Source organism: Berghia stephanieae, chromosome 5, assembly GCF_034508935.2.
Source record: "Berghia stephanieae isolate SIO BIC M18660-M18661 chromosome 5, UCSD_Bste_1.3, whole genome shotgun sequence".
Lineage (NCBI taxonomy): Eukaryota > Metazoa > Mollusca > Gastropoda > Nudibranchia > Aeolidiidae > Berghia > Berghia stephanieae.
This window is the reverse complement of record NC_088364.1, coordinates 13481698-13498241: the sequence shown is the minus strand read 5'-3', so window position 1 is coordinate 13498241 and position 16544 is coordinate 13481698. Positions and strand designations below refer to the sequence as shown.

At 34.3% G+C, this 16544-nt stretch overlaps 2 protein-coding genes across 2 annotated transcripts; both read left to right on the top strand.

The window, feature by feature from the left end:
• Positions 1–154: 154 nt before the first annotated feature.
• LOC144972438 (putative ATP synthase subunit f, mitochondrial) lies at positions 155–4498 on the top strand. Its single transcript, XM_078913609.1, has 4 exons — positions 155–316; positions 2722–2820; positions 3281–3397; positions 4317–4498. The coding sequence occupies exons 1-4, from the start codon at positions 235–237 to the stop codon at positions 4343–4345; spliced, it is 327 nt and encodes a 108-aa protein (XP_078769735.1). The 5' UTR covers positions 155–234; the 3' UTR covers positions 4346–4498.
• Positions 4499–8538: 4040 nt separating this feature from the next.
• Positions 8539–13563, top strand: LOC144972437 (uncharacterized). The gene is made up of 3 exons (XM_078913608.1): positions 8539–8674; positions 9548–9708; positions 10061–13563. The coding sequence occupies exons 1-3, from the start codon at positions 8653–8655 to the stop codon at positions 11429–11431; spliced, it is 1554 nt and encodes a 517-aa protein (XP_078769734.1). The 5' UTR covers positions 8539–8652; the 3' UTR covers positions 11432–13563.
• The last annotated feature ends 2981 nt before the right edge of the window (positions 13564–16544 follow it).

The following is a 16544-nucleotide window of genomic DNA, read 5'->3' as shown; positions in this document are numbered from 1 at the left end:
GCCTCATTCAAAAATTCTTCGTATACTTACGATTTCAACAATTGTTTACACATGCTTTGAATCATTAGTATGTCCTATGTCCATGTGTTATTGTGACATTTAATTAGCTAGACTATTTACCTAACCTATCATTTGCCACCAGCTCCTTCATTCCATGCGCAACGGAGATGAATGAACTTCCGGTTTTATTCTCTCTCTTGTGTTTGTCAAGTCCCAAAGTGAACTTGAGCAGTCATGGGAATCTTTGGAAAATACCCTCGGGAATATAATCCCAAAGTCCATGGACCATACATGCCTGGTCGCTTCTATGGCAAACGTAAGCGTGATAATTATCCAAATTTTGGTTTACATGGTTGATTTTGTAAAAAGGGTAAACATTTGGTTTCACTTTGACCTTGGACTTGGGCTTGGGAGTCGAGTTGGAGGCGACGGGCGACAGGAGATTGTTCGCTTTTTTTTCTTGACAATCCACTATACAAACATGGAGTTTTTATTTCAGGCTATGTTTAGTTCTCCGTTATTATGGTAGGCTGCTCGTCACATGGGTCAGCAAATAACACCAACGAAAGAAGATAGAGTTAGAGGCTAGGGTTTAGAGGGGCAATTTTTTAGGATTTTAGGAGGCCTTCTGATAGGTACTTTGGTAAAAAATTCAAATTTGATTGAGCTCAATGAAACCTATATCATTTTAAAGTGCTTTTCAACACGATTCTAATGATGCCAAAATTGTGAAAATCAGATAAGCAGAAGAAAAGTTATGTTAGTTTAAAGGCTGAAAAATGGTCTTCTATTTGCCTTTGTTATTTACTGACGGACTTTGTGACCTGAAAAGTGTTGCATTTCCGGTAGTAACCACCATTTGGATTTCAAAACTGGTCTAAAATGGCCGCTAATATTTGAGTAAGGATTTTGCTGGAACGAATTTCATGGATGCGGTATACAACTTTGCCCTGAATTTAATTTTATATAAAAGTTAAGATGTTAAATAAACGAGCCAGCATGAAATTTTGATTTACCAAGTTCTAATCTTTAAATTATCCAAAGCTAAATTATACCCTATTTTATCCATAATCAAAAGTTATACTAAATTGTCATTGATTTTGAAATAAACTACACCAAACGATAGAGTAATTTCTCCTGAAGAAAATAAGACATCAATCATTAAAATCCATCCATAAACAAAAAATCTATGGAACTTTTTCTGAGACCCATCACTCAAAAGTCCAAAAAATCGGGTCACAGCCACTAGCCCATTTATCGGCTCCCTGCTGGAGGGCCAAGTAGACGTTTACCAAAGTACCTACTTCTGACTGAAAGCTCTTAGTCCTAGGCCCAGTGCTAAGAAGGGAAACAACTCAAATATTCCCTCAACTCACCCTAAGAAAAAATAAAACCTAGTACCTTTAACTAACCCTAATAGGAAAAACAAACACCCTAGCTCCTCTGCTAAGAGTGACTAACCCTAATAGAAAAAAAATCCTCCGATCTCGAGCTAACTCTAATACTAATAATAAAGAAAAAAGAAAAGTCCCTAGGGGGACTGCTTTGTACTACCTTTCGGGAGACATTCCGAATGCTCCTACATCCCCAGTATTTTCACTTTGTATTTTCACCATTGATCTTTTGTCAGGCGTTTATTTATTCAATTTGTCATCATATAGAAGCATTTTAAAAACTTAAGAACAAGCCTTGATAGATTTGTGAAAGTTTACAATTTCCTAATTTGACCATTGTTTTGATTCTCAGCTGCCATTTTGATTTGTGAAGTATTTAAAGGTAGTGCAAAGCAGTCCGAGGGTTTTTTTTCTTTAAGGGTTAGCTCGAGATCAGAGGATTTTATTTCTATTAGGGTTAGTCATAAGCCTTAGTTTAGCAAAGTTGCTAGGGTGTTTGTTTTCCTTTGCAGGAGCTTTCGGAAGGCCTCCTATTATTAAAATCCTTTGAGCTCTTTTTTATATGAAAATGATAAATAACTAAAACACACAGTTGGTGTTGGTTGTATTGGTATCTATTTGGATTAGAATAGAAGGTAGCGACGTCGCTTGATCTGGCCTGTCGCCGAGTCTTTCCAGTCACTGAATGTCTTGTTCACAACTGCTCTAATGCATTTCCCTACCTGATCTTGTGATAAGGGGCTAGCCTACCCTACACTACACTTTCTCTACTGATCTTTTGATCATAGCTATTTTGGGTGGGAGGCACTTCTACACTATGCATATAACTTTCCATCACAGCATCTAATCTATTCTTGAAAGCATTGACGCTCGGCACTTCAACGACATTTGCTGGCAATGCGTTCCAACGTTCAATAACTCTCCGTGTAAAAAAGTTCTGTCGAAGGGTGGTTTTAACTCTGGGTTTCAGAAGGTTATATGAGTGGCCCCTGGTGACTGATTTTTTGTCTACTGTGAACAGCCTATCCTGAGTCGCGTACAAGCAATGTGTGAACTTATAGGTCTCTGTAATTCATCCAGGATTATCAAGTTAGAAATGTATTTTTTAATTTTATTTTTCTTTGGGAAGGAAGATGCATCTTTCAATCCACATGCTTTTAAAGGTAGGATTTTTTTAATGGTCAAAATAGATTGACAGTAATCAATGGCTATTTTCTGTGACAAATCATGGTCCCCCTAAACCATCCCTCGGAATGCAATTTTCTCCATGAATTTCATTTTGATCATGTCAGCATTGCTTTAAAAATCATTTACTTTATTTCTACAGCTGATACACCTCTTGGCCAGGTAAAGCTAGGTGAATTGGGAGCCTGGTTTGCAAGACGTAACAAGAGCCCTCAGGCTGCATGGGGTGCTGTCCACAGAAGTATGTTTTTGCTTTATAATTTATTTTACTCTGGTGTTTGTAATAGAATGGGGAAGGGGATGCACTTTGGACAACCTTCAGTCCTTAAAAAAGGGGTGGGGTGGGGGAGTCTATTTGATACAGTGGAGTGGGCTCCAGAATAAGATCTTTGCTTATATTATGCTTAGCTGTTGATTTAAGAATTGTTGCTTACTCATTGCTTTAGGATGAGTTTTGATTTTGTTATTGATAACAATACATGATGTCACTTTTGGATCCATGTTAAATTGAGAGTTATAATTATACCACCAGCTGCAAAACGTTTTCACTAATTTTTATTATCTGTATTATTACAATATATTTAGAGATATGAAGTAAAGAGATATATGATTTGTGACTTAAATTTTAAATTATTTTTAGTGATTTGGTATTGAAATGCGCAGAATTGTATAATGTTTATTTATTTTTTCTTTTTCAACAGCTTACTGGAGATGGGCAGCCAACAACCTTCATGTCCGTAATAGCGGATTTGTCCCCTTTGGACAAGCTGCCATGGTCATGTCTATTGCATTCTTCTTTTTATTATATGGAGAAAGAAGTAAGCTTTCATCATTTTTTCGTTACTTTTTTTTTGTTTGTTTTGTTTTGTTTGATTATTATTTTTATTTATTTTGTTTTTATATTTCTTATGTAAGAGATAAAGAGTTAACAAGACTGAGATTGTTGCTCTTATTGATTGAATTTCATTCAAATGATGCATACAAAAACTGTTATATTGAAATTAGATGGGCAGTAATTATTTGATTTGGTTTAGATTTGGTAAGTATTGTGACTAAAAATATTTTGGAAATCGAGGGGCAGTCATTTCTTCATGAAGACTGCAGTTGTCTACCATTACTAAATTGCTTGGTTTATTAGTGGAAATTTGCCATCTGTACCATCTAAATCTAACATATAATCAAGGCATTAATTGTTCTGTAGTCTGAGGTTTGCAGTAGTACGGGGTTTGGATCTCTCAGATTTTATCTGGTTAATCATTGACAAAGAAGAAAATTAACTACAGACTTTCTTTTTGTTAAACTTTTGGTGTAGGTGTATTCATAACGCCTTTTTCAGGGAATCATAGGTGGTAATTTGCACATTTCAAGGTCATGAATTTTTATTTATTCCATTCCTTGAATTATTGATTGGCAATTCTTATGTCAGACTTCTGCTGATTTAATTTTTAATTGCCATGGAGGTTTATCTGCTAACTTATTTAATCAATTATCTGTTACTCCTTGATATGCACGAGCTATTTATTCGAACATTTATTAATTTTTACCTCGGTCAAAATTTGTATGAAACATTTTGGTAGAATTGTTGGGTTTTATTTTTTTTAGGGAGGTGCAGCTAAGCCCTCGCTGTGCATTATTTTGTCAGAAGATGTAATATTTATCTCTGTATGTCAATTCTGTTCTTGACAAGGCAATGTTTTAATGACACTATGACACTAAATTTTTCTTTTCTGTTCCCAGGTTGGCACAAGCATTGCAAGTATCACTGAATGGATGGGTTTACTGTTAGGTTGTGTATTTAAAACGATAACGATTTTGTCTTGTAACATTAAATTCTTGAGTTTTGACATCTTATAGTCTGTATAGAAGGTGATGATAGTGTGTATGGGAGACCCAATAAATAGACTTTTACTCATAAATTACTAACTAGTTTTGTTTGTTGTTTGTTTTTAACATCTGATCTAATTGTCGTTCATATCATGTTGTCATCTCCCAACATTTGCAAGTAGCCTGCCTTGGAAGGGGTGTGTGTGTGTGGGGGGGGGGGTAACTTTCTTGTGGGCAGAGGGGATCATCTGCTATTTTTATCTGTCTTCCACCTTGTTGTCCTTTCCATGTCTTTTGTGTCATTTTTCTGTTATGACACCATTTGAGCTCACTCAGGTGCTGTCTGAGATCTTTTGTGAAGAGGGAGTCATTGATGCTTCTTATGGGAGATTTTTTTCCTCTACAAATCAAATCATCTCAAATTATGTAATATTTAAACTGATATAAGCACTTTGTAAACATTTTAATATATCCCTTTTGTTAGAGATCTTGCGACACAAGTCTGTGACTTTCAAAAGGTCTCAAACCAGCAGATTTCTCTTTTGTTTTTGCTTGAAGCATACTTGACACTGGATTTAAAGTCTTATGGCTATTATGTCTTATCTTCCTTTTAACTGGTGTAGAAGTTACCTACAAGTGTCTTTATGTGCAAAGCTGCCTACATGAAAGTTATAAGAATTTGTTATTTTAGGAAATGAAAATTGTAGTCACAATAGTTAACTTAAATTAATAGTCAAAATTTACCCTCACAAGGATTAAATAGCATTTAAAAATCATTAAAATTATGTAGTCTCGCATCAACTTTCATGCTCAATAAGTTTTAATGACTTTGAGATGCTCATGAACTTCTGAAAATGGAATCATAATTTCATAATTCTACAAGTTTTTATAATAAGTAGGCAGGTTTGTGTATGTCGTAAAATCTTTTGTGGTCTTACTAAAATGGCTTACAACATAAAATTGCTCATAGTGTCATGCCAGAGAAAATGTGCAAGGAAGAAAGTTTGCAGCAATAATTGAATATGTAATGATAGGCACCACTCTTGGTTACAATATTTTTGTCATCTTTCACAAAGGAACGAATCCATCCATTTCTCTCTACAGGGCTCAAATGAAACCACACGATTGCAGAAACATGGAAAAACAAATCATAAAGGGAGATATATGGGCCTTTGGGGGGGTTCAATGTGCCTCAAACCTAAAGGGGAATTCCGTCCACTATGGATAAATAGGAGTTACTTAGGGCTTTAGACCAATAAAACCCACCAGCTGAAAGTAAAAGGAGTCAGTGTTTCCTCACTTGAGGGGAAAACAAGAAATGAAGTAACACAAAGCAGAATTAGAAAATTTGCATTTAAAAACTTTTTATTTCAATCATCTTTGAAACAATAAAATGTCGGTATAGCAATTTACCATTTTAACTTGATTCATTAAACAATATTAATAATAATAAAAATTTACACATTCACCCAAATAAAGATAACAACAAATTGAAGGCTTTATCCAAAAACTCATTAGGTTGATTTCACCAATCTTTGAGATTTTACTTCCATTGGCTAGATTGAAACGCATCCTTTAATTTAAATAACAGCTGGTACAAAAATTTTCTTATTTTGGTATTAAATTTTAGGCTTAATCATGAAAATATATTAGACCGGATGAGATATTTTTGAGGGGAAATAATCCTCACTATCTCAAAAAGGGAAAAATGGAGATAAGGAGTTGTGGAAAAAATCTCTCTTGAATTCTCCAGCATTGACAGAACGAAGTTTCAAGTGTAAGGATTTTTGAGGTGTTCATCTTTATTAATCGATATTTTTAAGTAAAGTTAATACAAACCAAAATTTTAAAAGTTTTATCAGTACACACAGTGCTGTAATTGAATCAAAGGAGTGGACTTCTTTTCCGGTTTTGAAGGCTTAAACCCGAGACTTACTTCTCTCTTTTTTTGGACAAGTAAGGGGGTCATCTTAATAGTTGTAAAAGTTGTCTGGCTAGAATAAGAATAAATAAAGACGATTTGTCAAGAGTGCTGAAGAGTAATCTTAGACCCATAAGACCCAATACAGTTATACTGCTGTACTCTGGAAAAACCCATTTTTGAAATTTGGTCTGAAAACTTGTCCCTCAAATATCGATTGATTTAAATGACCCTCATCTTAAGGGTCATTTAAATAGATCGATATCTAAAGGACAAGTTTTCTGGACAAATTTCAAATACGGGTTTTTCCAGAGTATGGCAGTATAGTCTATCCTGGTTTCAGTTGATAATGACAAAAAATCTCCACCATATCTCAAAGAACCAGGAACCCAATAACTGCTGCATGGACGAAAAAAAACAAGTGTGCAAAAGGCTTTTCCTGAGGTCAAAGTGTCTAATTGATGCTCAAACTTTATGTAAGTAAGATTGAACTTTGACCTATAGGGTAACCATAACAACACAATAAAAAACAAAGATCATTAGAATCAAAACGGATGTTCTCAACACAATTGTAGAAATGGAAGTCGAACTCGAGCATGAATTCTACACTAATGAATTTAGCGCTCAGCAAACTCTACAGTACTCATTGGATTTAAGCACACTGCCATACTACTGGACTGGGTGACTGGATGTATTGGTGCAGTAGAATAGTTTGGTGAGAACATTTTGACTGCATATCATACTTGTTACAATTCAATTTCACAGTGAGATTAGATATAGATCAAAGCGAAGAGTTTTAAAAAAAAAAGGCATTTCACAAACTCAATTACATCTTATTTATATCATTATTGCACGACATACACAATGGATAGTTGAATGTCTTAATTTTTCAAACAAATATTTTGACATCCAATAGTTTGGTCTTTGTACATGATAAAATATATACCTATATATTTATACCAATTGACATACAACATGACTATCTCATTTTCATATATAAATGTATTCATATTTTTAACAATAGGCACTGAGATTTTTGTGTTCATTATGTAATTTCTAAGAATTCTCCGTTTATCACTTTTTGTTTGTGGTTTTTAAGGGTTTTACAGAGCTTGACATTCATTTAGGTCATTTTGGCACCAAGAAAATGGGACAGTCAAAAAAGTAATTGTAGATTTACACAATTAAAAGTCCACAAGTCAAAGGGGAATGGCTCAGGTAGTTGTAGATTCCAAGAGCACACTATCGAGTACTTAGTGAGAACACAGCCTTTTGTTTGTTTGTTTGTTGCTTTAGGTCTCTTCCAACACAATTGAGGTTATATGAGAGACCGCTGAAACAAAAAAACAAGCAATCTAACAAAAATAGTACAAATGTAAATCAAAATCATAACCTAAAGATATCATAAGCTAAATTATAAATAACCAAGGACAAACAGGCAGAAGATTTACAGAAAAAAAAATATCCCCTGTCAAAAATACAATCACAAACCAAAGAAGCAGGATAGGCTAGTAAAGAGAAGAAGAAACGACATCACTATCGGATCGTACATCCATGCGAACATCATAGGTATACGATTCAAGGGTGGAACACAGCCTCATCCAGACACAAGCACAGGATCCCATTAAGACTCTTAAAGAGGAAATACACTCAAATTCAAATGCTTACAGTAGGTACTCCAAACCAGCCACTATCGGGTAAAATTGTGATGAAAATCGGGAAAATTCATCACTTTCACACTGCTACTCTCAAATAATGTGTAAAATGTATGCATTACACTTGGTGTCATTGTAAAGATCATCCTTTTTTCTTTATGATAGGGAAAAAAGAAAATGGTTTTGTTCAATAAGTAATATTAATAGATTTGAATAAAAATGTGTAGAAAACGGTTGGTCGGAATGCTCACGGTCAGTTTTTATGACCTCATCTTTTTCAACCGGATGTCTTGCGAGCGCCGTTTATGAGATCGGGAAATGAATGGTGTTATTTGAAGCAGAATTGAATTCTCTTTCGTTTGGTATATAATTTTATATTGTATAAAATCATATTCCTCTCTAAAAATCGATTTTTTTGAAGTTTTTGACAAAAAAAAAAAATGCCGAAATATGAGAACATTGAAACGAAACTTACATGAAATGAAAAAGTATTCAATTTTCTATTCATGGTAAAAATTCGAAACTATTTTATGGAACAGCGTCCGCAAGCTGGTTATTTAAAAAGAACGACCATGCCCGGCGAAGTCATTCAAACGAAGGAGCCGAGTTGACGTTAGTCGACTCGCGACTAGTTGTAAACAAGGTGTGATTGATTGATTGATTTCATTCAAGAATGGATTCAAAGCTCATTATAGGTAAGTTATATGTTTGAAATCTACTTTCTGATCATTGAAAATATTGCTTTTTTTATATTAGTTATTTTTTTTTTGTCAAAATCGTAAACGCAGTGTCTTTTAAAATTCTTTCACTTGCGGTATTCCCTCGTATCCAGCAACTGGGAACTTTGTGGCACTTTGTATTTTTTTATGTTATATTTTCCCCTAAACAAATACCAGTAAGACTTTAATCAGTTATCTAATTTTATATGACACCAATCTAAATTTTATTTTAATGAATAATACAGCTGTATTTTGTCATCTTAATACCCTAGACTTTTGTGGCGATGAAATCTTGATTTCAAAATGGCGGACACTCAATTCAGGTTTCGGACGAGTCCATTGCGGACAACTTATCGAGATTCACATTAGTTTTGTTTTAGTTCGAATGCGTTCTAAGGTTATTGGTTAAGAAATTATCATTAATTATTATTATTATAGAGGCGTATGTGACTTTACAGCAATAGTAAGCTTTTTTAAAAAAAATTATGTTATGAAACTTTGCTTTGGATGGGCTCAGACCCCTGTCAATAATTTGGATGTGGACTGATTTGTTTATAAAGTTATATGACTATTGTGATCCTTCAATATAATTTCAGTAGATCAAATATTAATTGTGCGCTACCAGACTGCCTGGTACTTATTATTACTAGCTATTACCATGGCAAATGACTTTTTTTTTTTTTCATATTCATGTTGTAATTATTGCCTATTCATCAGATTCAGATTATTGTTTGGTATTTTTTATTTATTGGGGATAATAATAACGTGTATCTATTTCAATGTTTGTGTAAGGAAGATTTTGATTTTAATGATAAAATTAGTAATTTTCATTTTGATATATTTCCTCAGATGATGATGTTTACCAAGGGTTAAAAAATACCTTTTTGGTATCTGGGAGAGGTAGACGACCAGATTTGCCACCAATAAAAGTGAACCAGAAGTTACTTGTACAGCTTTATTTTTTGAAGCAGGAATCGGAGAACTGCTCATCAAAAAAATCTTGGAAGGAGGTGACTATATTTTTATTTCGTCATTTATATGTAATCACGTTTTTTTCAGAGAAGTTTCCCAAAGCTATCATGTGATCATCCATTGTCAAGAAGTGAGCAAAGTCAAGACAGTTGTTCTCTGACCGCTTTTTTTTATTTTTTTTTTGCTGGCTAAGATTAAGATGTTTTGTTACAGGAAGAAATCGGTGAGGATCATATGAAGGGGTATTGGTGCATTTCAGTGCCTAGTGGGATTCACTGTACATATGAGTAAGCATTGCTAACGAGAAAGGTACAGAGTTAGGTAACAATTGACAATGTAAAATTGTGTTGTATTGCCATTGTCTCATCTTTTCAAATAATTTGATTTCAGATTGAAGACTGTCTTCTACGGATATCCCCAGACCTTGCATCACACAGATCACGGATAAGGCATGCAGTGGAGCGTGCTTACCAGAGATTCTGCATGCAACGGCATGATCTGTCGTTCCTGGAATGTGGGGTTGACTTCGACTTTATTTCGGATAAGTTGTCGAGTTTTGGCATCACCCGTGCTTCATTGCCCTTTCCGCCTGCATCTTCACTGGATTTGAAACACATCGATAACGGATTAGTTATTGATATTGAACTTTCCAGGAGGGATATGGGATTAAGTTCAAACACAACGGCTCAATGGGTTTGTCATTTATCTGGACTGAGCATCAATTCTAAACTTTTTTGTGTCCTAAAAAAAACATTCAAAGAGTATGAACGACTCAGGAGCAACAAGACCAAACATCCTGAAAGGCTTCAGCAATTTCTGCTATCAAAATTTTCCCTTTCTTCGTCTCCACAACCACCCTCACATCTACAGCCTTCATCATTGCCATTACAAGAGCACCCTACGCCTCGCCCACCCACCCCACTACGATCTAGTCCAACTCCAACTACTCCAAAGCTGAAAGATGACCAGTTACATTTGATTCAGTCTTTGAATGAAAAACTTCTAATTGTTGAATCTGCACTACGTGATATTCAATCGGAGAAATTTTCTCTACTGGAGGAGGTAAAAGGACTGAAAGAGAAACTTAGTTCAGCTGAGGATAAAGCTTTAGTTACTGTGTCTAAATTAGAAGAAAAGTTTGAAGCTGAATTAAAGAAAAAAGATTTAAAGTTAAAAGAAATTAAAGCTGGGCATGACAAAATTTGTAAAGATTATTGCTCAACTATATCTGTTTTACACAGTGATTTAAATAAGAAAGATTTGTCCTTACAGAAAATGAAGTCAAAAAATAAATACCTTACAGATGAGTTACAGAAAGAGATCATCAGATATGAAAATTTAGAAGCTAATCCATTTGAAATTAAAATTAAAAATTCTAAAAATAATGAATATTCTGATGATGTCAGGAAAGCTGTCATCGCCTTAGTTTGTGAGACAGGTGTCTCAGCTAAAAATGTAAAAAAAGTAATTGATATTGTATCAAGCAATATTTTTCATTATGTATTTTCTGAAAATTTACCTTGTGCTCAAACAGTTTTAAACATGTGTGATGAGGCTTTTGTCCTTTCAAATATGCAAACTGTTGAAAATGTTTTAAAATCTGAAAATGCTACGTTTCATTTTGATGGTACATCAAGAGATCAGAAAAAGATAGTGGGACATCAGTTCACTTTAGATAGTGGGGAAACCTTTTATCTGGGGTTTTTGCCTGTTGCCACTGAAAATTCTGACTCTTTTGGATATTGCTATGATTGTTATTAGTAATTTAGTTGATTGCTATAAAGATGTGTACTCCATTTCTCCTGATATTATTTTAAGAGAAATTCTTTCTAAAATTACTAGTGTCATGTCTGATAGGGCTGCGCCCAATATTCTTTTTGGTCATAAATTTACAGATAAACTAAACGCTGAGCTTGGAGATTCCCTTCAGATCAGTTTTTTGCATTGTAATGCACATTTTCTATTAGGAATTAGTTCTGCCTTTGAAAAGACATTGTCAGTTTTTGAACGAAAGTTGATCACTCAGGACGATGAGTATTTAGGAAGGGACAAAGATGGGGCCTTTTCATTTTTTAGCAAAGATTCAGAGTCTGCGACAAATAGAATAATTCGATGTACTTGTAATTTGTTGGGTCCCAGGGGTGACCAGAAAAATGGATGTCGTCCACAGTGGATTACTTTTTGTTCTGATACTCACAATGTTGTTCCCATTCCTAGTTTTAAGTCCAACAGGTTTAATTGCTTTTTTGAAGCTGCTGTTTCTATTTTATTCCACCATGACAATTTATTGAATTTTTTCACTTCTGGTATTTTACATGATAACCCAAATTTATTGATTAAGAGTGTTACTCATGACCTTCAAGATTTAAGGTTAATGTCATTGGTTTGTTGTATTGCCCTATTTTGTTTAAAAGTCACTTCGCCTTATTGGTTTCTTGTCAAGAGTAATACAGTGAAGTATACTGATTTTTTTATGTATGTTCAAATGATGCATGACTGTTTTAAGAAATGGGCTGATGATCCCTCTGAATTACTTGATATTTCTTTTACATCTGTTTTTGGAGATGCTCTCCCTTTTTCCAAATCCCCTGCATTTGATATGGTACATAGTCAAATTGACAAATTTAATAATGTTGTAATGATTGATTTGTTAAAAATATTATGCAAAGATGTTTCTTCTGTTACTGTTACTGAGAGACAGTTGAAAGATTTTTTAAATGATGGTTATTATGCTCATGTCAGTGATGAAATGAAAAGAACATTGAGCCATTGTCCTCTTACAAATTTGGTTGGTGAGAGTGCATTTGGTGATTTCGATTATGACATTAGTAAAAGGAGAAATGCATCACTCCATAATCGGTCCACCATTCATGCTGTCAAACGCAATAAAACAATATCGTTTTTATCTAAAAAGTCTGTTGAAGAGCAAGGGCTCATGTTCAAAGTAGCTAGAAAGCATGGGAAGAAAATGCGAAATGAGAGTAAGATGTTAAAAGATAAAGTAGATAATGATATAAGATTGAAATTTGTAGAGAATCAACAGAAGAAGATTGATAAGCAGATAAAGGATATGGAGAATATTTCCAAGGTTGAACGAGATGTTGAATTACACGGTGGGCCCTGTCGAACAGATAAAGATGTAATTGATTTATTTGACAGGCTTAGAGTTGAAAATTATTCAATGACAAAGATATATTGAAGAGTGAAATACGTTTTCATAAATGTATGTCGGGCGGAAGGAGTTTAAGATTTGGTGATGTTGATTTTATGTTGGATGCTTTAAAGTCTTTTTTAAAATCAAATTCTGTTTCTGGTGACATTGAGAACCCATCAAAGAAGCGAAGAGTTATATAGCCTGATTGAGTTTAATTTCTTTTTCAAGCATTAATGATTTAATGTGCATTTTTTTTTTTGTGATTTCTCGGTTTCGGATTATTTTTCTCTCTCAATTTTCATAGCTTAGTCTGAAGCTGCTGAAGTTATCTAATTTATTTTACTAAGGAGATCATACTATTTCTGAATTGTACGTTATTCATGCTGTACGTATGAAGTGTTTTATTTGTATATCCTGACATTTTGCATATTTGTGAGTTTTTTTATTAGGTGAAATTTTTGTGATTTCATTATTTCAGTCTTGCTTCATGTTCTTTAATGACCAATGTGTGGCTTGCATACTTTGGCTATTTACATTTTGTCATTGTATGGATAATGAACTTTAATTTGATGTATCACATGAATATGTACATGTTTTTATTATTTTTTAATGAATTTTTAAAAATCGTTCAAATTGCTCTTTTTTACCTCCCTTGTCGTTTTATGTGAAATTGGCTTCGGAGCCATTTTCAAGACCTTTTAAAAGTAAAATAAAGTTCTTTAATATGCTTGGAAAAAAATAGGCGTGTTCCCTGTGTTGCTGTCTGTCTGTCTAGCAAGTTTTAGGTATGTGGTTTGATTACTTTTCATTTTACAATAGCGCAAAGTTGACACCGGAGCAAGTTGCGCGAAGGCGCATATTTTTCGAATCTTCAATATTGCGTAAATTCCTTAATAATTGAGTTAGAGGGCTCATTTTGGTATCAAACTTCTTAGAAAATTGAGTACTATGTGATGAAACATAGACTTTTTGGTTTTTTCTTAACTCAAAATTTGGTTTGGTGTACCTACTTACAGATCATTATTTATTCAAAACGAAAAATATAACAGAGAGATGCTTTACAAAACGAGGTAAAAAATATCTCCCAACATTCTGGGACCCAGGGCCGAGACAAACCAAGTTATCTCATTCCTAGGACAAAAAGCAAATTGGAAAACATACAGGGGGAGAGAAGAAAACAGCATTGTCCTCCCTGATCACTGCGGGAGGTCAAAAAACCCCATCCACTTAACCCTTTTTTTCTTTTGACAAACCTCTTTTATTAATATTAATAGTTTATGAAATACAAGTTTTATATCCAATATGAAAAAAAAGTGGTGTTTTGCCAATGTAATACAGAAGTTCATCTGTAACTGTAACTGACATGAGCACAGCTATAGTGTGATGCTAAATGTGAAAAGTAGTCATAGAGATATTAGGCCCATAGAGCCCTTTTCTACAAAGTGAAATGGGCAATAGAAATCGTTTGCTATCCTTTGATCGGATGTTAGTCTATTGCAAAGTACCTTCCACTAGATCTATCAGATCCAGCTACCCGATCATTGCTGGTTGGAAAGGGAGGTCAGAAAGACCTTGGTTTGTGAAGCGAGTGCTCTACCAACTGAGCTATCAGGACCTCCCTGGTGTTAAATGTGACCAACTGCCTACATCTTGTGTTGTTTCAATTTCTTTTTAAGGTTTTTACTGCGCTTGTGATTATGACCTATTAGGTCATTTCAGTACCAGTGAAAAGGGCGATAATAAAAATCAAGACAAAGGGGACTGGTTCCACAAGTTGTTTTGTTTTTGTTTTTAAGGGTTTTACGGCACTTGCAACACATTAAGGCCATATCAGCGCCAGTAAAAAGGAAGAAAATGGGATAGTAAAAAGTTGTAGAATTACAATTAAACCGCCCAAGAAAAGGTAAGACAAAGGGGAATTGGTTCAAATAAGAAACAGGTGTAGATTCCAAGAGCACAATATCAAAATCAAAGTACAAACTTAGTTTGAGATCACTAAAAGTCTCATCCAGACACAAGCACAGGTCCCCACTAAGAGGAATACACTCAGATGTTTTACAAATCATATATAATATAAAGAAAACATAATACAGTGCATAACAGAGATGATTTACAAGGGAAAAAAATATCATCTCCCAAAACTAACTATACATTTGACTGTTTCCCTCTCAGTCAGGCTTCTGGCCAGGACCAGACAAAACCAAGTAATCTCATTCCAAGACAAAGACAGAAAGCAAGTTGGAAAACAGATATAGGGGATAGAAGACGCAGTAAGCACCTCCCTGCCCACTATGGGAGTGGTTCCACAAGCAATCTGTTACTGTGCATATTTTGACATTACCAATCAAAGGATACACTCAATGTTTAAAAGTACAATACTTTTATATATTATAATAGTGCATAACAGAGATGATTAACAAAGAAAAAACATATCTCTCAAAATCAGGAACTATACAATTGACTGCCTCCCTCTCAGCTAAGAATCCCTGCCATGACCTAAGAAAATAAAAACCATCAATGTCAATCCACCACAAAAAGGTTAGCAACATGGAAAGGAAAACAAAAATATAAAGGGATAGAAGACACTACAATAGTAACCTCACTGCCCATCATGGGAGTTCAAAAGACTCCATCCCAAAAACCCTTTAAAATCGGAGTTTGTTTTTATTATAATCAGACATTGGTGCAGATTTACCAACCAACAGTCATTTTATAGCTCCTTTTTTTTTCATATACATCACTCCAGAAAATAGGATATTTTAGATTATTTTGAATGGAAAAATAAATGTATACATCCATATCAATAGGCATGGTATAATGACTAAGTCGCAAATAAATGTATACATCCATATCAATAGGCATGGTATAATGACTAAGTCGCAAATAAATGTATACATCCATATCAATAGGCATGGTATAATGACTAAGTCGCAAATAAATGTCATAACTCGAGGTATTTTACAGTGCTTACAATACAGGTCATTTCAGCACCAGTAAAAATGAAGATATTACAATTAAAAGCACATGAGAAAAAGTAAAACAAAGGGGAATGATACAAATAGGGAACAGATGACGATTCCAAGAACATATTATCAGTGTACTTGGTTTGAGATCATCTGGCGTAAGCACAGAATCCTACTAAGACTAAGAGGAATATTATACTAAAATGCATACAGATCATTGTATATTCAAAACAAAAAAAATTAACAGTACATAACAGATAGATGATTTACAAGAAGGAAAAAATATCATCTAAATCTGTGATTATAAATTTGATTGTTTCCTTCTGGCCAGAGTCAGAGTGAAAGCAAGTTTGAAAACAGATACAGGGGGATAGAAGACACAGTATGAGTATGAGCCTCCATGCCCACCGTAGGGTGGGAGGTCAAAGGAGCTGACCCAAATAAATCAATAAAACAGTTGGCAGGAAAGGATTGATGTCATTTCTCAGCTCATCCTGACTAGCGACTCAAAATGTTTCATTTCTCATTCACAGAATGAGTGGGAAAATACGATACAACCAAACAATTCCAACAGGGGAACAATACTTTCCGTCAATTTAACTTTTTCATATTCTTTCTAATTTTCTGATATCTGCATATTTTGGGCACATTTGCTTATCAAAATATTCAATGTCATATTGGTTTGGGAATCCTGCATAAGATATATTGCGATTACCAAGAGAACAGTGAATTGAAAGAACTCTAGATATTGTTATTG

Coding starts and splice junctions, on each gene's coding strand:
- LOC144972438 (XM_078913609.1), top strand. CDS start 235: ATGGGAATCTTTGGAAAATACCCTCGGGAATATAATCCCAAAGTCCAT. Junction 2,821..3,280: donor ATGGGGTGCTGTCCACAGAA/GTATGTTTTTGC, acceptor CTTTTTCAACAG/CTTACTGGAGATGGGCAGCC. Junction 3,398..4,316: donor TTTATTATATGGAGAAAGAA/GTAAGCTTTCAT, acceptor TTCTGTTCCCAG/GTTGGCACAAGCATTGCAAG.
- LOC144972437 (XM_078913608.1), top strand. CDS start 8,653: ATGGATTCAAAGCTCATTATAG. Junction 8,675..9,547: donor GGATTCAAAGCTCATTATAG/GTAAGTTATATG, acceptor ATATTTCCTCAG/ATGATGATGTTTACCAAGGG. Junction 9,709..10,060: donor CAAAAAAATCTTGGAAGGAG/GTGACTATATTT, acceptor ATTTGATTTCAG/ATTGAAGACTGTCTTCTACG.